Source organism: Hydractinia symbiolongicarpus, chromosome 2 (genome assembly GCF_029227915.1).
Source record: "Hydractinia symbiolongicarpus strain clone_291-10 chromosome 2, HSymV2.1, whole genome shotgun sequence".
In the NCBI taxonomy this organism is placed as follows: Eukaryota; Metazoa; Cnidaria; class Hydrozoa; order Anthoathecata; family Hydractiniidae; genus Hydractinia; species Hydractinia symbiolongicarpus.
Window position 1 is genome coordinate 24,436,768 of NC_079876.1, and position 26,356 is coordinate 24,463,123.

General features: G+C 32.8%; 1 protein-coding gene across 3 annotated transcripts in view; it reads left to right on the forward strand.

The window, feature by feature from the left end:
* Nucleotides 1-26,356, forward strand: part of LOC130630287 (receptor-type tyrosine-protein phosphatase S-like) — a 53,827-nt gene that overhangs the window by 2,843 nt on the left and 24,628 nt on the right. For all 3 annotated transcript variants that reach the window (XM_057443722.1, XM_057443724.1, XM_057443723.1), the window contains exons 4-8: nucleotides 1,939-2,211; nucleotides 3,925-4,185; nucleotides 7,425-7,688; nucleotides 12,070-12,348; nucleotides 14,408-14,695. In XM_057443722.1, coding sequence (XP_057299705.1) covers nucleotides 1,939-2,211; nucleotides 3,925-4,185; nucleotides 7,425-7,688; nucleotides 12,070-12,348; nucleotides 14,408-14,695 — 1,365 coding nt within the window. The remainder of the gene's footprint in view (nucleotides 1-1,938; nucleotides 2,212-3,924; nucleotides 4,186-7,424; nucleotides 7,689-12,069; nucleotides 12,349-14,407; nucleotides 14,696-26,356) is intronic.

A 26,356-nucleotide genomic window follows, 5' to 3' on the forward strand; every position in this document is an offset into this window, starting at 1 on the left:
GTGCTTTCTTAACATTGAAGAACGCTTACGTTTCTTCGTGTTTTTGCCTTTTATTGCTTTTCAACTAAACAATTTTTATGTTTTATCTAATAAAGTTAAGGCGAAAGCAGACAAAAAAACTTGGGGAGGAAGGGGGAGAGGGCGGGGCTGGATTTGGGAGGGAATTTTTGGAGCTTCATTCACATCATCTGGAGGATGAAATGATAACCTTTATTTTGTCTTCTTCAACAGACAACTGCAATATAAGGGTTGTGTTTAATAGAGAAGGAATTTTGAGAGAGAAAACGAAGGAATGCAACAGTCATTACCTTTTTTTTTTCATAATCAACACTATTTTTCGTCAAAGTCATTTAGCCTTTTTTGACTTATAAAGAAAATTGTATCTTCAACAGCCAAGTATTGTATATTTATCAGTCAAATAATGTTCTAACTAGTCATGTCTTCTATTATTAAGTTTTTATTTACACTAACAATAAATCTTAGTTGTAAATTTCTCCCATACAAAATCTAATTAAAATTTTAGTGTCAACATTTACTTGTGGAGTGAGTAATACTATTTCTTAATAAGTTTAATAGTATTAGGTCTAGGTAAAAAGAGTTATTTTGCGCTTGAAAATGAGAATGTTTTTCTCGATAAAGTCATTTGTTGCCATTTATTGGAAGTTACTTTAAAGCTGCAATTTAATTATTTTTTATGATAAATCAACAAAGTTGCATAAACTCAAACACAAAGAAGTTTTGCCTCATTATTAGCAAACGTGTTACATCGATTTTTTGCAAATGACTTAAAAATGTGTTTGTTATGATGATATGGACGGCTAAACTTGATTAAGCTAATTTGGTGTTGCAGTGTTGACTTCCTCATCAACATCGTCAACAATTATTGAAAGTGATAGGTTACTTCAATTTATCAGTATTTATAGTAAATAATTATAGTAAATAATTAATGTGGATCTATTTTTTGAAAATACTTAACTCGCATTTAAGTGCAGATTAGCGTTCAAGAGAAGAATTACAGCTTTGAACAGTAATTGTATCATCCTTATACAGATGGAAGTAAGAGTTATGAATTGTATAATCTAAGTCATTAAAACAAGTAACAATAATCCAAGGACGAATCCTTGAGCAACTTTCCAGAAATTGGCTATAATGCATAGTCAATTGACAATTCATTATCCAATCAAACCACTGAATTTTATTCTTATAATTTTTTGAGGTGGAACAATTACTTAGCTTTTGTTGTAGTGAATGCTCTTAAGGTTGGCAACGGCAAAATTTTGCTGTAATGGTTTTTGTTTTTAGACAGCAAAAACATAGAAGTACTAACTCTTTTCAACTTACTAACCTATTGTCCGCTCATTTTTCATAACAAATAAGTGTTCTTTAAAAAGTACACAATGCGTATAATGGTGGCATCGAAGTTAAAAATTATTTAATAAATATATAAATAAAATATTTAGTTTTGCCACCGTTTAAATCTTTCATAACAGCAAAATCTATTATGGTATTTGTGTTTACATTGAAAGCTGATCTTAACAACAGCAATGTTTTGCTTGAGAGCTTCTTTGCTGATTGAATTGGTTGATTACATCCATCTTTTACATGATTACATCCAAAAATTGTTATTGCATGACTCCTCCTTATAAAATTTATGCATTTTTCTAATCAGTAACATTACTCCAAAATCATAAAATAGCTTAAAATTAAATTAAAAAAATGTATTTTTTTCAATATTTTTTAAATTTTGAAATATCTCCCTAAACAGTGTGATCATTTTACTATTATAAATATTGATGGATGTTTTCATTAGGGTGTGAGTGTGCAGGGTAAAGGGGTGGGTGGGGCCAATTTAATATAACAATTTCTTAAAAGACAAAGCCTTTATAGTAAAAGCTGCAGAACACAAGGATAGTGAAATATTCAACATTATTTTCTTAGACTTGGAAAATGCAGTATTGACTATTTCACCAACATCGTCAACTATTAATGAAGGTGACAGTGTCACTTTTACTTGTGGTGTGGATACAAACTTAAACCCAGTTTCTTATTCATTCCAAAAAGATGGTAATGTTATAACAACAGGTGGTAATAATGTCTTCATTATATCAAAAGCGAATAAATCAGATTCTGCTTTATATAAGTGCAATGTATCAGCATCAACAACACCTCCTCTTTCAGTCACGAGTAATTCTGTATCATTAACAGTGAATGGTAAGTTAATTCTAAAAATGTCTATAAGTCTACATTGACAACGTATAACAAATGACGTCAACTGTTAGGGGAGGCGGGTGTGGGGGTATGCTAAAGTTGAAATTGGTTGACGAGGGGGTTACAATATTGTTGTAATGTCGACCTTTACAATTTTCAAACCCTTTGTTTTACTAATTAAGCAAAATTTTTACCTTTTATGTGATCAATAGCATTCATGCAGGTTGACAGAAGGGGAAAAGGGTGTCAAAAACCTTAAGAAATAGTTGACTATATTCCTCGCCCCTTTTAATAATACCTTTCGCGTACATTCATTGATCTCAGTCGTGCATGTGCTCAAACACTGATCTTGGAATTAATACATCTACACGATTTTTCAACCAGCAACTAAACTGGATTTATAAAAAGTTTGAAGCAACTTCACGTCTGTACAGACATAAGCACAAGTAACACAACAAATTTATTTGTTGCAAAAACAGAATGAATAACTTCTTTTATACGAAAGAAAGAAAACTGCAAGAAAACAAAATCTTTTTCTTGTACAGTTCTGTTCATTTTCGTTGTGCCGAAATGTGACTGTTTTTCTTCTTTTCACTACTTACATAAAACTTAAAAAGAATGAATAGTTTCGTATCAAAAAATTTGTGTATTAAGATTCCAGACTACATTAAATCGGCATTTCAGTGAAGCTAGGCATATGTAAAGTTTAGAAGGGAAAATTGTAAAGTTCTTTCCAGACAAGATTTCCTGCATTGTTTGTATTGAATTATGTTAAAACCAATGAGTTCAAATTTCTGCTAATACACAGAACTGTTTATATCAGGTGTTGAAAATAAAATGCGAGTAGGGGATTGCTCACAGCGTGGTTCGCACTTCTGCTGTATTCTTCAAAAATAATCTTTACCCCGAAGACTTTATCAATACTATGGAGTTCATGCTGTGATCTCAAACTACGGGCAAACATTTGTATTCGCCACAAACAGACAGTAGCCGCTGGATAATACGGAAAAGGAATCAACTTGAACTTTTTTTACTCAAGCTTTATCAGTTCTCTAATGGATTTCCTTAACAAACTCCTTAAAAAAACGCAGGATAAGTACAAAACCGTTAACCTCAAAGTTTTTCATTAACTTAAACCAATTTTGTATTCTGCATTTTTTATTCCTATAATTATCAATGTCATGCAGTTTAGCTGCAAGAATTTTTGCTTTGCGTAGATATTCATATAATAAGCATTGCCCATAAAAAATACTTTCAGCATTGATATATTAAGGGCTACATTACTTTTTTATTACGTTATCCAAAGTTTTATGGTTTTTAAAAGAATCACCTGTCTTTATTTCTCCTTTTTTTTAGTTTAAAATTGCTTAACGGAAACTTTTATTAACTTAAACTTTTTTAAACTTCTCAGGAGGTTCCAATTAAGCGTCGAATACCGTAATAATAATACTGTTCTCAATTAAAAGAAATTGTCGTAAAAAATAAAAGTAGATAAAGCTGTGCATAACTATTTTGAAAAACGTTCCTCATGTATCATAATCTATAATCTTTTTGTTTTCCGCATTATGTTTTTAACAATTCTGTGTCAGAATTTTAACTTATAACTTTCTTAGTAATATTTAGTTCGCAACTATCTACCTTGCAGTATTATTTTGTGACTAATTTAAAGAAATATAATGAAAATTTTGTTAGACATAGTATGACCATTTTTTTTAGAATTGTTTGAAGTTCCCACTTTACAAACATCTTCAAATTCTTTGAATTCTGGCGAATCACTTACATTAACATGCCGTGTTAATACGTCATCCTCACCTGCAGGTATTGAATACAAATTTTGGAAAGGTACTGCAAACATCACATCATTTCAATCATCCTTTACATACACCAGAACTGTTCAGTCCGCAGACAGTGGTAAATACACATGTGAAGCGCGATTGAATAATGTGGAAAAAAATTCATCAGAAGTTAATATTTTAGGTATGTAGGTGAGAGATAGGTAAACCTATATGTTTTATTTATTACAATCAAACCAGCAACTAAAGGAGCAAGCGGCCTAAAATGTAGATCACAATGGTGGAATAAGGCTGACATGATAACACGGCCTAATAATATTAACCCCATAATAACTTGCAATTCCAGGCAATTTGACGTCGGTTAAGGTATTACTTGAACAGTTATAATACGGATTAATTAACTCGGGTTTGATGCGTTCTCTAAAAGAAAATGAAACAGGAAAATCAGGATAATGAAACCATGACCTTAAATTGAACATTATGTTAACATTATTTGCGGGTGATTACAAATAAACTTTTGATGAAAGTTTAGTAGGGAATGTTTAGTTTTTGTTTTGCGCTTGTGAACTTTATCTCGTGTCTATATATTATGCTATCATATTCAAACTTTAAGCAAAGTTTCTTTCGTCACGGGCCATATCGGAAAATATTGTAAGCAATGACGTAAGTTTTAACTAATTATGATGCGCGAGTTTTAAAAATTTCGATGCCCCTTTCTTAAGCTATTACCAGGGTCGGATCCAGAGAATTACTGGATGTAGGCCTATATAAAAAAATTCTTAAAAAATATTTTTTAGAATAATTGAATTTACAACGCCCCAACGGGCGCCCTATCGGGCGCAATCCAGAACAACTGGGGGTTTGGGGGGCGTTGTGAGCCCCCCAACGGGTCCATGGCGGAGCCCTGGAAGCCAACGCTTTTAGAGCCCTCTAAATGCCTCAAATGGCTCTAAATGTGTCAAAAAATGACGACAATAAATTTGTTTTTATGACAGAAAATACAAAGAATCGAATAAATTGTGACACACAGAAAAATTGTTTCACACCTTTGACAGTCTTCTGAATAACAAAAAGGACAAACTTTCTATTTCAATATGCAACTGTATTGACTAACTCTCTTGCTTATTTCTGTCTGTCTTTCTTTTTTCATTTCTTTCTTTCTAATATTTCTGAAATAAAACAGTAATGAACAATTACTCCTGCTGGGAATTGATCCCAGAAATACAAGAGTTCCATTGTTTGAGCATTTGAACTTTTTTCATTTTACAATTGTGAATTTTCAACTAAATATCAAAGAAAACATTTGTCATCATATTGAAGATCATACTGGTCATACAATTTCATACAGGATAACAGCAGCAATATCACCAAAGGCTGAAATGATAGATTTATTTTTATACACATAAAGTTTACATTCGAATGAAAATAGGTATTTACAACACTGTGTACACCATGTTTAACCTATAATTTATGGCTGAAGTGACATATAGAAAAGGTGTATTAAAACTATAAAAACAATACTTAAACTCAGTCACTAAAAATATTAGAAAACGTCATTCTACGTTTGTTAGCAGCTGCAAATTTATCTACAACTTAATCTAAATCAACAGTCACCTCTCGATTGAACATTATAACACAGAGACTGTTCAATCTTTCCTCTGTCATTGTATTCCTCATCCATGTCTTCACACGACGTAAACCTGAAATACTCCTCTCACAGGTGCAAGTAGTGACAGGTATAGTAGCTAGAATTCGTATCGCTTCATGTATCGATGGGAATAAAAGTTTGTCAGTGTGTTTTAACAGACCTTGCAATGTGGTAGGTAACACTCCAGTGAATGTTCTCCACTTAACTTTCCACATATCTAACTGTGCGTACAAGTTACTCAGAGCAGGAATATCATCACGATATCTCTGAATAAATTTAGAAAATTCAACTTTCCATGTTGGTTGGTCTCCCACAAGAACACGACCCTAATCTGAAAGAATGGTAGTTGGCATGATGCTGAAACCAGAGTAGACACTGAGATTGTCAATAGAAAATCTAGTGTCCAGTTCTTGTTGTTGTAGAATAAGTTCAAAGTCCATGTTTCTTCAAGATGCTAGCTATACATTACTAAAAATAATAAGATCTATTCTCGATGCACAACTGGACTGACTATTTTTCAATCTTCCTCGACACTCTGTTCATACTACTCTAGCTACATGCAGACATAAATAAGTTGGCAGTGTGAGGGTGGGGGGGGGGGGGGGGACAAGACAAGACTAACAAGTTCCTAGCTAGCTGGACATATGATTCATGCATGACATTATTCCGGTGTTTTATAAAATATGAAACCAACAAAAACTCTGAAAACTCACCTGAAACACAAATCTCACGAAACACACATATCTGAGCAGTATCTAGAAGCCATGTTTGATCATCTATTCTCTGGCTCACTGAACTTTGACCCGAATTTGAGTTTTGTCACCAGTCCTCTGAGCCTACTTGCGAGTTGAATTTCAGCCTACTTGCGAGTGAAAAGTAGTAGGCAACTAGACTGTGTTTTCGCGAATTTGAAATCCCCGTTGAAATAACTGTGTGCCATCGGTTACTAAAAACAGCTGTCCAGACTTTAGCCTACTTGCGAGTTTTAGGACAAGTGATTTTCTAAGGCAGATTGGCGTGTCTCGATTGGAAAGACAAAAATTGTTAGATTATCGAGACAACGTAAACAAACGGGATTCAAAGCGCCACTGGCTATAACATTTTCACGTACACGATGACCGCGCGCGATCTATGAATATTTCTTGTCGATTCTCTCACGAGCTGCTTCTCCATAGAATTATCATATGCAGGATTTTAATAGCTCCATCTCAATGTAGGCTTTAGCCTACCTCGCCTATAGCTGGATCCGACCCTGATTACCTCATAAAAAATACAACATATAACTCTGTTAATAAATTATTAGAGAAAAAACATATGTCAGAACAAAATATTTTTTTTGCCTACTCAAGGAACCACAGCAGACTTCTGTTACTGATTTACCGCATTAGCAGGCGTATGACTGGGTATGTGCTGTTCTAACATGCCGATATAAGAAGCGCTTCTTTTTTCTAGATTTTCTTTTTCGTGTAATAATCCAACAGTAACTAAGAGAAAAGATTTGGTACTAAGCAGACTTCAAAATTTTAAACACGATAAAATTATCGAGAAGTTTAGACACATGGGAAAGAAAGTACTGACACTAGTATTTTGACTATTGATATAGCTACGTGATTTGTTCCAAAAAATCAGCATTGCAGCCTAAAAATGTTATGGAGGAGGACTGCTGCAGTAGGATCTGAAATAGAAAAAGAAATAGTAGTTTCTTAATATGAACTACATAGGTGCAAAAATAAAGTGCTAAATAATTACTTTCTTATTAACAATATCCTTTTTAGTTAAATTAAGCGTTTCTGTCATAATTACACCAACAGTTGAAGGACAAAACATGACTATCAAATGTAATGTGAAGGATGAAGCAGCTATGTCATTTACATGGAAAAAAAATGATGTTACAATGGATGGGAATACCAAAGATACAATTGTGGTACCGAATGTGAATCGTTCTTTGGTTGGGACTAATTATAGTTGTATTGCTACATCACAAAATTCCATACAAAGTAATGAAGCTTCTGCGATTGTGTCATTGAGTGATATACACTGTAAGTCTTTTTTAATTTTAGGTCGTAACTTTACTTTGCAGTTATGTAAACTAACACATCGTTTTGTTTAAAAAGAACATTACATGTGTTAAATATTTATTTGCGTACATACTACAGTTTTTCAGTACCGCGTATAATGTAAATAAAATCAAGCAGGACCGAGCCTAAACAAATAGAATCAAGACAAAACTGTAATCTACTTTAAAACATTATGTCTCCACGATTGAAGAACTAAAGCAAATACTCCCCCGTAGAGAGGGCGTAATAAATTAGTAATATGCTGTAGAACTTCCTCCCGAAAGGTCTGATTTATATCTTAAAACTGTTTTACTACAGGGTTTACAAAGCAAGACTTGTACAGCAAAGTTGTTTTATACATAAGAACAAAACAAAGCAGGAATTGATAACCGTGTTTTTATTATTTTCCTCAATATTTTCAAATATGTTTTTAAAAGATTTTTCTTTTTTTTGTTCATTTCCTTTTTTAGCTTTGTGATATAACCCATAATAACATCAAAATACTCAAAATGTTAAGCCTCAGCACTACTAATAACTTTCAAAAAATAACACAAAGTAACACCCTTCTCGATGGATTATGTGAAAGCGCGTTAAAAAATCCACTTAAGCAGATAAGAAGAATATAACACATCCTTCATTTGAATTCTGACGACATCTACCAAAAGCAACAATTTACACCATATTGTTTTCTTCGGAAATTTGTTTATTTGCTGCCTCTGTTGTACAGAGCTTGAAAGGGATAATATTTTCTTGACATACAGTTGAAGAGATATCAACGTTATAAGATTTTTGCTGGGGTCATCAACTTGTCTGTTTGGAAGTCCGTAGATTGACTCAGCCTAAAAAAATTGGACCCAGCGTTTTTGGCTAGATCAAAGAAAAATAAACTTTTTCAATCCAAAAGGCAGACAATGGTTACATAAATAATTTTTTTAATAACGTCGGCTGTTGTCCGTATTGTGTACAGCTTAAAACGATGATCGAATATGATTGCATCATTTTGATCAGCAGTTAAGGAAATATCATGGTTTAAAAAGGTTGCTGATGTCAGCACAGACCTGTTTATGTACAGACTAGTGTCTCAGAATTTGGACAGCCTGAAGATATTACTGCGGCTTCGGCTAGCAGAAATTTAGAATGGGCTCGTGTTCTCGTTTTTCTAATTAGAATAGCGAGGCTACAATATTGGTCAAAATATGTTGCGACAAAACAGCTAACTTCGAAGTTTGCCATCACAAGTAACTCGCAGACTATTTTCTAAACTTGTCAATATTCAGGTTGGACTTAGGTTAGGCTTGAAATAATTTATACTCTTCATTGATAACATGAACCTTTTTTAACAACTTAAAAGAAGCTTTTTTTAAATAGCTACAAATAAAAAGAAAAAAGCGTTATTAGGTTGCATTATTAGGTTATTGGTTGCTGTTGCTGGCGTCAGCATGGCAATTTTTCTTAACTTTCGGGAGCCTTGTGGGTCCCGACGTGGAATATTATCTTGAAATTTTCGTTTAAGATTGTACCAATCGATACCAGTCCTGGACATGGTTGATTTAAAAACAATATAAATGAATTAAAAGTTGCAATTTTTTGTAAGTAATGGACTGACACGCTCCACATTTGTGATGAGATGAATATGGTCACCGAAGTATTGTTGTCACTTACTGTCTTCATATATTGGGCACGACACGAACACACGGGTATATTACAGATATATTAATTTTTGTAGGCCGTGAAAACGCAGAAAAGTTTAGGCTAAAGAGATCAGGGTTTTCAAACTGCAAAGTTTGATTAAACAAATCGCATTTTTAAAAGCCGAGATAGAATAAAACAGCCAGGCCACAAGATTGTTTCTTTTTTTATATTTTTATCAAATTTTGTTTTATATTTTGAAATGTTAAGATTTCCAATGTATCATTAACAGAAAATCTGCTACTTGAAAAATTCTTTACAATAGAAAAGTCGAAATGAAATAAATTATTCTCCATACTTGCTTCAAAAATTACCCACAAGATTCTTGCATTTTTGATTCTACACTTAACTACAATCATGTAGTGACTGCAAAACTGAAGTGGCAAATATTTACTTTCTTATCAGCAATATCCTTTTAAGTTAAATTGAAAGTTTCTGTCATAATCACACAAACTGTTGTTACTAATGCGGATGAGTTTTAAGGAATTTTCGATTCTCCTCTAATTTAGTGTGGTAATGGTCAAAATTCCCTCTAATTATAGTGCTGATTGAAAAAGTTAAATTAACAAATTTCGTTTTAAACAGTTCAGTTACCCGTTTTCTAATCATAGTAACATCATTACATAATAAACCTGCAAAATAAAAGGATCGCCTTTGTCATTATCGCCTTCTAAATGTTTGATTGGAATTGCAAGCGGAATTTCACTTTATAACGCCAAACCAAAACCTTCTCCGTCAAATCGAAGAAAAGACATTAGTGGAGATAAAGAATTATAAAGAGAATCGGGCTAGGTTCGAAGAAGCTAAAAACAAGAAATGAAAAAAAATGTTGTAAAAAAAATAAATGAATAAAAAGTATTTTTTTCACCTCTAATGTAATGCAGTTGTGATCTAGTTTTCCTATAATTATTAGTGCGGTTATGAAATGTTAAAACGAAGATAATTTATTCCCTCTTATTATTAATGCAGTATGGCCAAAATAATTATTTTTTCTGCCGCACTAAATTAGAGGTTTTACGGTATTGATTGAGGAGCAACTATTAAAATCATCCTAATGAGGACACATACATAGAGCCTGGAAATGATGAGATTTTGTGCATCATTTACACATCGAAGAATACGAAGAAGAACATCATGAAAGTAATAACGAAAAATAAATTTTTAAAAACGAAAAATTTCCGTCAGTTTTTTACTTCAGTTAATTTTGATTGTAACGAAATAAAAAAACAAAAGGGTCATTGTAGAGGTGACTAAGAATATACGAAAATTTTTTTTTCTTTTTACCTTTGTTTTTCTCCTACGAACAAGAAAGTATTTTTCCGCTAGTTTTTAGAAATGGTCTATAGACGAAAGTTCATTCCCGCGAAATACCAAAATTTCTCGGTTGGGCTGATCCCCAAAACTTTCTGGCCGCGAAAATAACCAAATATTAATAAAGGCTTTTCATATGATGTCAGCCCTGTTACTTTAAACCCCATTTTCACCCAATACTAGCCATCATTAAGAGACATGTGGTCAATGATTTCGACTAGAACGTTTTTGGTATCAAAAATATATCCGATAAAGCTCCAACAGAGCGTAGTTATTCGGTTCATCTCTAAAAGGCCATCTTTCCACAAGACGGCCACCAGGAAAAAAATCAACAATCATTTTAAAAGCTAGAAACAAAAACAACAGATAAAAAAGCCTTTGTTTTTGAGAGTCAATAAACGACGAATTCGCAGAAATTTCGCAACATTAAACTGATTAAAAGTCTGCCTTAGAAGATCTTAGTTGTGGCGTCAACAGAGAGGATTTCCTGGGATGTGCTAAGAATACGTTGCAACTTAGCAAGAGTTGTTGCATTACTATGAGACATAACGAGGTGTGCGAAATCACGATTAAGGTATTGGATAAAGTATGCGTAGATGCAACAATAGAACAAGCCTTGCTAAAACTCGAAGCTACAGAGATGTAACAGGGAGAGTATTTTCTGTTATATATTTTTTTTACCCTAAAACTTGAGAAACAGGGGCTGGAACTGAAGAAACACCATTACTAAGACAGAGCGTGGGAATTCATAAATATTATATTCTACCCGTTACCATTTTAAAAAAGCGGTGATAATTGGAAGTATACTATCTTATAAAACAAAGAGATCGTATTCATTGTTACGATCCACATTGATGTTTTTACGAGATTCCGTTTGTGTTAAATGACAGACTAAATTTTTGGTTTCTTGGACATGTTGGCTAACAACATTCCAGCAATTAGTAACAATTAAATCTTTTTCATACGTCTGTATGTTTAGCCCGTTTTTTTAAAGCTTCTGCTGGTTGTAGTCCCTTTCCATCTATGTTAAAACTCATATAACCGTTCACTAAAGATCTTACAAGAATTTTTTTTCCGTTGGTATTGGCGAAACCAACTGGACCCAATATATTAATTCAAAATATTTTTGTGCCTTGCTAAACAATTTACGTTTGTTCACAAAACTCAAGAACTAAAGTTTAGAAATGTTACACTGCGCTAGCACAGCTCGGTGCTTCACTAATCTCGATAAAAAAGGAACTCGTTTTAAAGTAAGGGCTGAGATGACGCAGTTTTTTTTATATATTTATTGCGGTTAATGATGTCAGTACTTTTTTTATGGACAAAGAACAAAAAAAATACTTTTTTTATATTTTGCATTTAGATGAATCCTCTGCGGTTACCATCATGCCTACTGATATAAATGAAGGTAGAGTTGGTGAATTAGTAACAATGACATGTAACACAAGTGACTATGGAAATCCTCCAGCAGTTTTAGCGTGGTACAGAAGTGGCAATAGCACTGCACTGTCTACTGGTAATGCAGGTGAAGCTGTGTCATATACCATCAATCCTATAACAAGAGACAGTACTGGTAATTACACATGTAACGCTAAAAACAATGCTGGTGAAAATAAGAAGATGTTTCGTTTTGTAGCTATTGGTAAGTTTTTAAATTGTTATTACAATCTCTATTATAATAGCCGTATTCCGTCTGTCTGTCTCTGCGCGGACCCCCCGCTGAGTTAGGAAATGATGTTACGGAAACACGAATATCAAATGCGATATATTTTTATCCACTTTGCCGCGACGAGTAAATATGAAGGACGGGCGAACCCGTGGATTTTTTCACGGGCAACAACTAGTCTATATTATAATACGCCAACTCCGTGTGTTTGTGACAGGCAAAGTGGATGTGTTGTTCTTTCTAAAGAAACAGTCGCGGTAACATGTCACTTTTGCTACACTTTTATTTTTATTCTGTCTTTTGTGTGTTTTTTAAAATTGATTTAAAATTTTGGTTTTAAAAAAGTCACGGTTAATTTATATTATTGTTCTCATAAAAACCTTTGTGTAATGATGTAAACTTTATTACACAAAAGTGACAGGTAATTAATTTTTATTATTCCCTTAAACACGTGTCTATTGTCTACTGTTATATGAAAAACATATTGGTTTTATTTATTCCTGCTTTTAAATGGAGTTAAAGGAGTGGTCCCACGAAATTTTCGATTTTTTTTTATTTATTCTTTGGATTCTCCGCTATTCAATTAGTATACAGTTTTTATTCTTTTTTCGAAAAATTGTTTATTGATCTTTTAATCAATGCGCAAAGATTGTCTTTTTATTAAGAACCTTTGGCTGTGACGTCATAATTGGCGATGTTAGTTTCGAGAGAGAGGGAGATAGAGAAGAGAGAAAGAAAAGCTTGACACTCAGATCACATATATGAACACAGACACAGCGAAGAAGAATTAGAGTATGATATTATTGAAGAAGAAAATAATTTTGGAGAAGATGAGGACGGTGGTAATGAGATAGAAACCTTTGATGAGCTTTTTACAGGCAAAGGGCTGCAACTTTTTTTAATTCGAGACCACTAAATAAGATAATAATAAAAACATTGTAACTGAGAGAGAAACGATATTTTTAGTAAAACATTGGGAAAGTTTTTGTGTTGGGAGAAACGAATGGTGCAAGTGCGATAACTGCAAGATTGAAACTAGGGAGATTGATTGTCTTTGTTGTACGGAAGTGGATGCATTAACAGACAAACAATCCCAAGGTATATGTGCTTAAACATATTTTTTTTAAATATGATTAAGCTACATAAAAAGTATTGTTAAAATATGAAGTAATAATGACATGTATCGTACAAATATCCGTTGTTTTTTTAGGAATAAAATGTATAACTGAGAATGAGGATTTCAAGCAACTTCGTCTCGTTTTAATATGCTTACACGAGACAAGAGGGAAATTTCTGCAAGACACGCCTACAAACAAATCTTTTCGGTTTGCTGCTTACAAGCTATTCATTTGGTTCGTTTTCTAACGACTTGGAAAAGGCAATCGCCGAGTTATACCGTCGCGTGTTGTGTGAAAAATAAGACAAGTTTTCCCTGAAGAGGGTGGTGTCTATGCCCCTTACTCGGAAGAATAAACACAACAATATATAATATATAATATGTGATTATAATTATAGAAAATAAAATAAAGTAAATATTTCTGATTATGAAGTTACGATCTTGGATTCTCTAGAATATCATTGTATTTGCTGAATTGTCTTAACATAACACACAAAAAACCATTCACCAACTATAACGTCACGGCTATTTAAATAGGATTGTAAAAAAGGGCCGAATAAGAGAAAAAAAAGAACTTTTTTTTAAAAAAAAAGTTTTTTATAATAAAAAATAAAACATTTCCGAAAAAATAAGATGAAATTATTTTTTTTTGATTTTTCGTGGGACCACTCCTTTAACAACAAAACGTTTTAAAGAAAAGAACAATGAATTTTATGGTTAATTTCGCTCACTATTTCGCTGTTTGTTTTATTCGGTATCTATAGTGGATTTTTGCACGGGACTAAATACTAGTTTTTTAATAAATGAGAAAGATATAAAGAGCACTCTTAACACAACTCCTTCTATTCTTGTAAACTCGTAATGTATAAACCAGTATAGACTATTTTGCTGACCAAAATATTAACTTCATTCTTTAAGATAAACCAGATTCTCCAACTTTGAAAGTTTCTTCAAAAACACCAACATCGATCACAGTTTCAATAACACCACCAACATACACAGGAAATAAACCAATCACATATTACATGTTACAATACCAAGGAGATGGAAACAATATCTCCAAAAATATAACAGATCTAACAAACCTGATGTACAATATACCAGAGTTGAAACCAGAAGTAGATTATCAACTAAGAGTACAAGCTGTAAATCTTATTGGAGCAGGACAGTTTACTGAATTTATTAATGTAAGAACAGGAGATGCTGGTAAGTCCTGTAATTTGATGTTGACTTTCTTTTCCTCGCATATACTTGCTTATAGACTTTGTAGTACTTTATCCGTTCTTATGTTGTTGGATACCACTATCTGCGTCATAGACTAGAAAAAGCAGTCGCTAGGCGAAGAAAGTATTTTTAAGTCCGTTTTGCTGCGCGAAAGCATTTTAATGACTTACTAAGTTGCTAAGTCTTATAGTCTTATGCTTACATATTTTGCTATAGACCTAATTCCATATTTTCTTCTGCATAATATGCATACGAAATGCAGAATAGCATGAAAAAAAGATCAGTTATCAGCAAATTTCGGAATGCTAGTTGTTTACATGCAGAAGGTTGAAGAATGTATCAACAAAAATTTGACTTTTACAGCTTTTAACTGGCAGTTTTACAAAATCGCTGTTAACACAGTTATAAAGAGGGTTTTGGTAGTGGTAGTGTGGCAAAAAAAGTTAAACTATTGCAAATTTTAAGCGTTAGCTAGCTAATCCTAAAACCCAGCTACGTTCTTAGAATCATGCGAATACATTTATATTTTACTGTTCCCTGGTAAATTTAGAACATAATGTACAATTTACTAAAGCTCAGTGGCAACTCATGTTACACTGATCAATTCAAAAGTATAAAATTAGCTTGCTGGTAGTCAGCCAGCATAACTATCACGCAAAACAGCAAGTAGCCAGCTAAGCTACAACCCATATTGGGAATTTTATTAAAAGCTCTCCCTTCCCTAAAAATCAATGTTGAATGTTTGACTGATTTTAACAGAGTAATCCACGAACTTGGAGTAGTAGAGATACGCAACATTGACTTTGGGGGAAGTTAAGCGATTTCAAGTTCAAGATTAATGAAAAGACTGGGTTTTCTTATCACATGTTTACAAGTATTTTTGCTAGGGTTGTAGTTATTTTGTTAATAATCACAAGTAATTTGTTGCATACAATGATATTTAAAATTAATATTTCCAAACTTTCCGTCACACTTTCTCTGTCACTCTCTGTGTCCATCTGCTGTCAGTAATCGTATATTTGTATCAAGCATTGTTGTGGTTAACATTAATAGTTACAGTTTGTAAGTAATGTGAATTGATGAGCATATAACTTATCATAAATCTTCAAACGTAAAAAAGGTACAGTCTTTTTATAAATGGCACCCTATTTTTTTAGGCTTTTATCCAAAGAGTAATAATAATTTTTTCTTATAAGAATATCTGAATTGCAGCAGTAAACGTGTTTAATTTGTGACAAAAACTCAGTCTAAATGTTCCTAAAAGCCAGGTCCTCGTGTGTTTTTTTTCGTTAATACATAAAACCTTAAAAATTGGATTTGCAAAATTATTTATTTAAGCGTCAATTCAAGAAGGCGACTGAATGTTACTATCGCCCCGGGTTAACCAAGCCAAGTGAGGGCCGTTGGATGTTGCAGGGAGTTGTTTCGCAGAGCGCGGACCCTAATTGAGTCTGCTTAGCTTGAAATGAGCACTTAATACTCTAGGACTCCCCATGAAAGCCATGACCTCTTCTATAAATAATAGAGAGGGCATATCCCGCGATATTTGTCAGGCTAGCCATGTAAAATATGCACATCTCTCCCATCTCTCTCTCACAGAAAACTATCTTCATCGAATTACTCCATAGTGTTGACTTTTTACACTTAAGGGACTTGACTTGTCACTTGTCAATCCAATTTTCCTTGATTGGGTAGTTACTGACATGAATGTGCTAATAGATATACCAAGTTTTATTTCATGACAGCTACTAACACCAAGGTTCTCAAATATCGATTTTTCAAAAAAAAAATTTAATTCTGATCCATGTCCATTTTCTCCCTAGAGAAATCCTTTGGTAACACTTGTAAATGTTCCTAATAATATCTTACATTTTTATATCACTTTTTTTAATGACTAGTACTGTAATTAATTTTAAAAAAGATAAAAAAACGAGAATTTCTAAAAAAGACATATTTTCTCCAACCACCGTCTCATTATAACGTCATCACTTCCTGTGATGACATGTCAACCCAAATATTTTATCACTAATTAAGTCACAACATATTGATGCTTCTTTGTGCCAAGTTAATAACAATCTGTGTGACAAATTAATTTTGTAAATATTACAAGTAAACAAACCATATCTGTACTACTTCGCTGCAAACTAAAAATTTGCTCATAACTAATCTCGTCTGAAAGACCTTTCTAGAAATTTTCACAATAGCAAAAGATGCTAAAAGTGTAAAAGATACCAGTGAACGTCACTAACATTAAAACAAACATAAACAAATGGAGAGGAGACAGGTGCAAAACACAATTAGTAAATAAGAGAGAAGTATTGTTTTAGTTAAGCTACTGTAAGGGTTTTAAAAGTGATTTCAAGAGAGAACAGCTTGACTTTGACACTAAATTCGTTCTAAAACTGACAGTCCTGACAAAATTTTGGCTGATCAGACGATTAGAGTTGTTTTTGGTGACTCTTGCGTGCGGGAAACGTTTCCTGAAACTATTATAAATGAAGGAAGGAAAAGTGTTATAAAACAAGTTGTAGAGAAAGACAACATTCTGTAGGTGATACGGTCACAAAAAATTTTATATGAGAGAAAAATAAGGCACAGAACACTAAAAGCAGTTTTCTTAATTTAGCTAATACACAATTTGCGCGTTTTAGTTTTATTGCAACATTGTTTACTTGACACTTCCATTTGATATCACTACCAAGTAAAACACCAAGGTATTTTGTAGTGTTGCAAAAATTTTATTGCCACCAATGGTCAATTTTACTTTATTGTCAATAGTTTTACATGTTTAAATAGAATGTAATCAGTTAAACTAGAAAAAAATAAAAAAAATATTAGGATGAAGCCATTGCCTAACAAATTTTAAATGTAAGTTAATTTTTTATTTGAAGACTTTAAAGATCTACTGAGTTGTAATTAGTATTCTCCTTGTGGCACACCATGTGTAATTTAAGTTTTATCTGATAATATTTCTGGTAGACGTACATTACCAACAACGATTTGTCAAGTATAACTTAAATAGACAGGTACATTTTATTGAATACCGTAGCTTCTCTATTAGCATTTTCTACTCACTCCTTTAAAATAAATCTTAACAAAAACATTTGAAGACGGGGTTATGAAAATGCAGCATAGCAAGTTTTGTGTAAAGTTTGTTTTGGCTTTTCTAGCTTTGATATGTAGATACAAGCTAGCATTAAACAACCCACTACCACTCAGAGAAGTCAAGTTTTTTCTTAGTTATATAGACAAAGCTAGTTATGTCATACCTTACCGAAATGTTCAGCTTACATCTAGCTGGCTATTAAGTTATGTAGCTAGTTAACGTTACTAGTGCTCCTCAATACGTAGCACCTCCTTCCTCTTATTCTCTTATATAGCTAGCTAGTTAGTTGTCTTAGTAGTCTTAACTAGGAATAAGGACCTGTATTATTAGACTAGAGCTTTCAGTGTGAATCATGGAATATGTAACAAGCCACAAAATCTTTAAAGGAAACTACTAGATAATTAAAGGATAGTTTGAGGACACTTTTATCTAGTATAAATAATATAATTTTCACCTATTTTGTGTTACATAGAAGAAGAATTAATGCAATATGACACAACAATTTTTATTTAGCATGTGGTGAGGTTTAGGTCGTAGCTAAAATGTAGTGATTTTTTCTAGAAGTTCTGATTTGTATAAATGTTTTGTTTTTAATATTTCTTGTTAAGCTTTCGTGAAAGAGTACAACATTTAAAGATCCAAAGGGATCGGATTCTGTAAATTCTTATTTAAAAATGCTTCTTCACATTGTGGGTAAAAAAATTGTATAAACAGGAGGAATGCCACGATTCCCCATTTAAATATATTGTATATATTTATGTGTGTGGCAAAGAGTGAATTTTGGAATAAAATATTTTAAACGAGACTTAGGTTCAGGGCAAAATGCATTATCCAATCCAGAGAAATTGGAAGTTGAAAAAATACTGAAAAGATAATAAAGAGCAAAAGATAATAAAGGGTGACAGAATGATGGTGATGTTTGATAGAGGGAGGAAAGGAAATGGTGGCAGCATTGCAAATACTATTCAACAAAATACTACAAGAAATCAACAAAAAGACAATGGGTCTTCCGGCTATTTTTAGATTACGTAATCACACAAAATTAACGTCAATATGTTGAGTGGTGAAGAAAATTACGTTAATTTATGTTCAAAGACTCCCTACAATAACTGCAGAATATTCAAACCAAATATTTTGAGCGAGTTGTCAACGTTTTTCTTGTTGTGTTTGATAAGACATCTATTTTCAAAAAATGTTAACCATAACTATTCTTTTTAATTAATGAATAAAAACAAATAGCATATAAACATATAACAAAATAAAATATTTCAACCCCCCGGTTTTTCAAGGACTTAGCAAGATCGAAGAAGCCACCGTTACAATTTTGCATGACAGAAAAACTGACGCATACCGGTATTATGATGTAGGTAGTTAAAGAACATTCTGATAGTTGCTTGTCAATGAAACGCAGCTATTTGTTTGTAAAGGCGTCGACAATAAAGTTCCAAGATCGCATTGGTAAAAGTTAGTTGTGATCTATATACTATAAGTATTGTTTTCTATCGATATTCAGTGATGCACAAAGTCTAATTTATTAGTACGTATAGTATTTATATATGTATTTTGCTTTATATACTAAAAGAAAGTATTAACACAGAGCTATACTGTACACATCATGACCGACGTGGAAATATCAAGAAAGAGACTGATAGTTACAGTGCTTTAGCAACACATCGTACATTTTATTTAACCCTGTTCGCCTCAACATTATATTATTAGATTTCGGATATTATGCATAACAATGTTAAAGAAACGAACGAATAGCAAGGCTACATCGCATCGCTATATCCAATACTGCTTTTATAACATGCTTATTATTTGTTATATATTACACCAATAGCATTCTCATAAAGAGTCACTTGTTGTATTCAATGCTGTGTACGTAATTGGAGGTGCCATTTATTTATTAACCCACACCATCGGCACTGATGATAGAAGAAGCATTGATTGCTAGTGCACTAGGTTATGTAGTAGTTGTAAATTCTGCTTTGTTCTCATATAAAAAAAGAACAAATCTTCGCAGCATTGCTCTATCTTACTCGTCTGTAACGCGAACCCATTGGTGGTCAGTAGATGGCTTCAGATGGACTGACAATAATACATTTAAAGTACACTGCAGTGGAGACTAGAATCTGCAACTTTATCATTACAAGTCGACTGTTCTACCACTATCCCGCTACTTGTACTTCCTTTTTTCGAACAGAGAATATTAGTTTTTTTAACAATGCAACAAATTATTTTAGATAATGCTGTGAGGGAAAAAATATTTTTGAACAAAACACCTATACAACTTGCGTTCTTTTTACAATGATTTTTTAAATTCAGTTCTTGTCAAATTCTCAACATTACATAGATTATAGTGTATTATTATGTAGTTTTTTTAGACGCAGTTAAAACATGCAGTTTCTGACATAAAATCAAATCTTAAACATCATTTTTCTGCGTTTTCTGTTTTTCAAAATTTATGTTGTGTGTTCACTATAATTTTTCATGCAGGTAAAACAAAGCTTGCTTTGTGGATAACTGCAAATATCATGTTTGTTACGTTGCTACCCAGCGCATTTCGATGTATCTCAAGTCCCGAATTTTTGGCAACTAATCCTGTTGTCAACTGCGGCTAATCAAACCTGAAGAAAAGAATTAAAGATTTGGTCTTTAATAAATCTTTGCCAATTAAACATTAAACATCGCCAACAAAAATTTATCACGGTTTGTGTTATGAAATATCAGACTTTTAAATGTTTATGAGAAAGTAATGACAAAGTTTTCAAAAAATGTTTTTATTTTACATAGTTTTAGATGTATATAGTTCTTAAAAAGAGTTCTGTCTATTACATGAGTATTAATAAGTAGAAGAAAAGTAGCCAAAGACCACAGTAGAGAAGGTCATTTAGCCAACATTCGAGATCGTGATGCTTGCAGAATGCCAAAGCATGCAGTTAGTTGAAGGTAGTGATGACGAAGAAGAAGATGATAAAGAATCTAAAAGTCACGAAAGTTATTTTCGGGGCAGAAATATTCAAGATTAAAGGTTTTAAAGCTAGAAATTTTAAATACTTTCAGGGCATAAAGTTAAACAAATGGGAATTATATATTATTAGAATTATGGTTTAACAGAAAGAGGTTTTTGGAAATTAATTAGCAAAATGTACCTAAATAATAATAATAAATATCGCCTATAATAACAAGTTACATGCGCTAATGGGTCACAATAAAATAGCAGGACCAAGTAGAAGGCATTGAGCCTTTTTACCAAACCTTAGTTATTGAGTATTATATGCTAATAAATATTATTGTACATTCATATTACTATTTACAATAGAATGCAAAAATGTACTTAAATAAATAAGCCGTCTTAATTTATCATACGAACACCAATCTTTTGTTTTGTACTAAAAATATTTCCTTACATTAATAACTGTTGCGTTTTGCAAACTTATTCACTTCATATTCATTTCATATTTTTGGTCAATAATGAATTCTACAGATGGGGTCTTCTATGTCAAACTAAAAAAGAACTAAACTTTGAAATTTTGAAATAGTTTTTTGGAATAGTAAAGTTACTTTAGGCATACCTGGTATTATTTCGATGTTAAATAGATGAAAATTGTTTAAAAAATATATATGGCAGTAGTCTGTGTTTACTTTTAAAAATGAACAATAACACTTGATTGATGTTTTAATTTAAATGCATTTAGTACATTATTCTTGCAAACCAGTGGTTTGACAGACGTAGATCTGTGTACATCAAAAATATTCTACATGCACGTTTTTTTTTACATTATAATTTTAACAATTTAATGATATTAGTACTTGCCCGTACGATATTACAAAATATTTGGCTGGGTAGTCATTGCTCACAGATTCTTACTACAAAAAGATCTCGTCATCATTGTCGAAGTCGCTAAAGTAGCTAGCGCCATGTACCACAATCTCCTTGTACTTATATTCTTTCAAGTATGGTGTGCACAGTAATTACCCTGTCTATATACACTCGCCAGTTTGATTATTGCTGTACATTCCTCGAGTTTTTTTTCCTTGTGAAAATTGGTTCTGATGTTGCCCTCTCGCTCTTAACTTTAAGGTTAATGTACCGGTCTTTCTTCACACTTATGTTGCTTAAGCAATGTCCTTCCAAAGCCTCTATCTTATCCAAGATCTAGGAGTGTTTATTTAACCACTCTGGATAATGCCCAGATTAAATGACATGGTTAACGCAGAAACCTTGCTATATAGGAGATATCATGAGAGTAGGTATTTTTATGAGTCTTTTTAGCTTGTCTTGGGCAAGATACCCAATCACATACCTCTCGTTCTTCACCTTGTTTGCAGAGATAGAGTCGCAAAGGACCAGGTTTTCGACATTCACATCCCTGATATTATGGAACTAAACCACTGTAAAAGGCTTTTGATATGCCGGTCTCATCTTCAAATTTCAGGGTTAATGACATCATCAAAAAGCTTTTAACACCCAATATCCCCTCAAACATGCCTTATTTTAACCAGCAATATAGGAAACGGGTAAACTAAATTCCCTTATAATTTTCTTTCTTGCTAACTTCATTATAGTTCCAGTGACACTTATGCCTAAGTGGATTTTTGTACGGGCTTTGTCGTCTAGTCTCTTATATTAATACGGAAGTTGTGTCCGTCCGTAACCACCAAAGTGAATATCTTTATTTTCCTTTGATGTAGCCGAAAAATTTACGTCTTTTTTGTTAACTTTTTTGACGATACTGCAACAACGTCAATAACATTATGTTGACATCAATATATCTTAATTTAGATTTATTACAATGCTATTACAATGCAATTAAAACTTTAAGGCCAAATAACTTTACAACAAGGTGGTGACGTCAGTTATTTTTTATAGCGTGGGTAACTAGGGACCACCTGAGACTAAATTGGGTTTCCCGAATCCGATTCGGAATGGACCGGTTGAAGACGTCATCAAAAACTCCAACATCTCTAGATTTGTTCGTCATAAGTACATGAAGCTATAAATTTCCGTGATCAACGCTTCAAGATCTATATGATGAATCCAAGTAGGTTAGCAGATATATATTTTCGCCGTTAAATAAATACTACAGGTTAAAGTTTTCTTTAAATATATACAATAATGGCTGGAGCAAAAATAAGTCTCGAGTTGTCTTATCACCAAGCCCCGTTTTTAATCAAAAAGAAAGAGTTAAAAGTTAAATTAATATTAAATATAAATAACAAATATAGTAAAAAAGAAACTCTAACTATATTGATAGATGGAATCACAGTCCCGATATTTACTTGCGCGCGCTTCTAGTGATTATGTAATGCCCGATGTAAACAAACCAAGCAGACACGTTACCTCCATTTCTGCGCACGCAGGAAGAACACAGCACTATGAGTATATTAAAAAATGACGAGTGTGTATCTTAAAGTATTTATAAATGTCTATAAGTTCCGTCGCTAATAATTTTGTTTTTGCATTTTCCTTAAAATTTTTTGGTTTTCATAATTATTTTTTGAAAATTTGGTATTATATTTGTGTTTGTAATTAAATTAAGTAGTAAAAAATACATAAAAAGTAAATCTTGATACATATTTAATTGATAGACGTTTAAAGTCCCAGTTTGACGAAATATGTCTTGTGTTGGTGCATGTCTGTCTAAACCAAAACGGGAAGCATTTTTGTTTATTATGTAATTTTTTAAATTTGTTTACATTATAATTTGCCCACATATGTTACAAAATGATAAGTAACTGTGTATGAAGGAAAAATAAAGGTTTTTAACCAATGAAGACTTGAGTATTGTTTGACCTTTAATTATCAAGAGTATGTACGTGTTCATTCCATGTCAATGATTTATCTAAAACTGCGCCAAAGAATTTTTTGTTTTTTTCTCTTTATGCTGACATTGTTTACTTTAAGTAAAGGTAATTTGAATTTTGTAACGGTCATAGAATAATATATATTTACTTTGACTTATATTGAGGAAGAAATTGTTTGCGTTAAACCATTCGTTTATGTGCGCAGGTTCTTAAATAGCCGTTTTAAAGAGATATTAAATGTTAGTATGACAGGAGAAAAGATTACTATCGTCAACAAATAAAATAAATTTCAACACTTTGGAAGAATTGTGTAAGTCGTTAATGTAAATCAAAAACAGTAAGGCTCCAAGAATGGATTCATGTGGGTCATCGGACACCGCATTTTATTAGTTAAAACGGGCGTCCTTGTATTGTCGTACACTATGCTATGGTTTGAAGATTTTAGTTTAGATAATAAAATGTTCTGATTTACGGTATCAATTTGCCCCTAGGGCAAACAACCTTTGATTAAAAGATTCTGATAATTCACATATCAATTCCATGACTACATGGCCCGTTGAATGATGCTTTTGAAAACCAAATTGTTTGTTATATAACCTGTTGTTTGTTATTATCATTTTGCACCAGATGGTCGTAGAGACGGTTATACTTTATCCGTTCAAGAATTTTTGGAAAAGCATGGCAATACTAAAATAGGTCTATAATTAGTGAATTCGGAGCTTTCTCCTGATTTAAAATATATTACTCTAGCTTTTCTTTGTTAGTCTTGCAACTTTCCATACTTTAAGTAAACTAAGAAATAAAATAGAAATGGTTCAATAATGTCATATACTCTTTTTACAATGTTTACACTACTGTCATCAAGCCCTGAGCTTTTGTTTGGTTATAATGATAAAAAAGCACTTTTTTCCTTTCTCAGAAGTTCAGATTCACTCATTAAAGTATCGCAAGTATTTAAGTAAGAGCTGCGCGTTTTTGTAGAAAATAGAATTTTTGCAGCTCGTTCTGGTCCAACAATGATAAAAAAAATCGTTAGATTTGTTAGCAATTTCATTTTTTGATGTGTAAGTTCGTTTTTAATGATAGGATGCTCTGGAAATGTGATCTATAGCTTTGCCAATTATTTTTTTAAATTAAGCTCCAGGTTTTTCGGTATTTTCTATCAATATTTGATCTGCATGATAATTTTTTTGCTCGCTTTTTAAGTTTTTTAAAAGTATTTTTATAGTTTTTATATCTGTTTTCATTTGAGTCAGTTCTGTTTTTCAAAAACGCTTCATACAGTGGCTGCTTCATACAGTGGCTGCTGAGATGGCAGTTTTAAGGATAATTTAAATTTTAAGTATGGTAAAATAATAAAAACTTCTAGCGTAGGCACATTGATGACAACTTTTTTATCTTGAAACATTCTGTCGAGAAAGGACTTAATACATCGATCGATCAGGTTTGAGGGATAGCCATTTTTTAACAGTATGTTTCTAAGATTCTGCATTTCGAAATAAATCCTTGAAAACTCTGAAGCAATTTTGAAGATTCGGAAAATCAATGTAAAAACTAAACCATTTTTATATTCACCGGGGAAAAATATACTATAACTAGGGCCAAGAGGTGAACCCATGGCAACACTATCGAATTGATTGTATAACTGACTATCCTACGTGAAATAGGAGTTTTTTGTGGCCAAGGAAAGAAGTTTTTTAAAATCACCTTGACATAAATTACTAACTTACTAATAACTATTTGTTTACTTGAAAATGCCCGTCGAACGGCCGAAACGTCGTAAAGTGTAGTGATTATTACTTCTTTTATTTACAACTTTATGCACACCAATATTTCAAACTTATATCCGTAGTTTTACTTATCAGCTCCCATTTGGCTTCTGTCTGTCTGTCTGTCTGTCTGTCTGTCTGTCTGTCTGTCTGTCTGTCTGTCTGTCTGTCTGTCTGTCTGTCTGTCTGTCTGTCTGTCTGTCTGTCTGTCTGTCTGTCTGTCTGTCTGTCTGTCTGTCTGTCTGTCTGTCTGTCTGTCTGTCTGTCTGTCTGTCTGTCTGTCTGTCTGTCTGTCTGTCTGTCTGTCTGTCTGTCTGTCTGTCTGTCTGTCTGTCTGTCTGTCTGTCTGTCTGTCTGTCTGTCTGTCTGTCTGTCTGTCTGTCTGTCTGTCTGTCTGTCTGTCTGTCTGTCTGTCTGTCTGTCTGTCTGTCTGTCTGTCTGTCTGTCTGTCTGTCTGTCTGTCTGTCTGTCTGTCTGTCTGTCTGTCTGTCTGTCTGTCTGTCTGTCTGTCTGTCTGTCTGTCTGTCTGTCTGTCTGTCTGTCTGTCTGTCTGTCTGTCTGTCTGTCTGTCTGTCTGTCTGTCACGCAAAATGGTAGCTTAGCTGCGCAATAGCGAGAAGCACGCAATGCGGTGTAAAAAGGACGGGCGAACCCGTGGATTTTCCACGGGCTAACGACTAGTGTTATAAATTATGGTAGCAAATGTTAAGGCTACTCTTGTTCTTTTTTTTTGACATAAAATATTTTACTGGTGAAAAAAGTAAAATCGAAAAATACATACTTTTTTTCAGAAAAAAATGATTAAGCCTTCTCTAGATATAAAAAAAAAACTGTTTTTAACAAAAATAGTAATAGTAAAAACTCGCATATCAATTTCAAATACACATCACAGAAACAATATGTTTTAAATATAACGGAATCATTCCACAAAACCTAAAAATTAATTTACAGCTGTTCCTA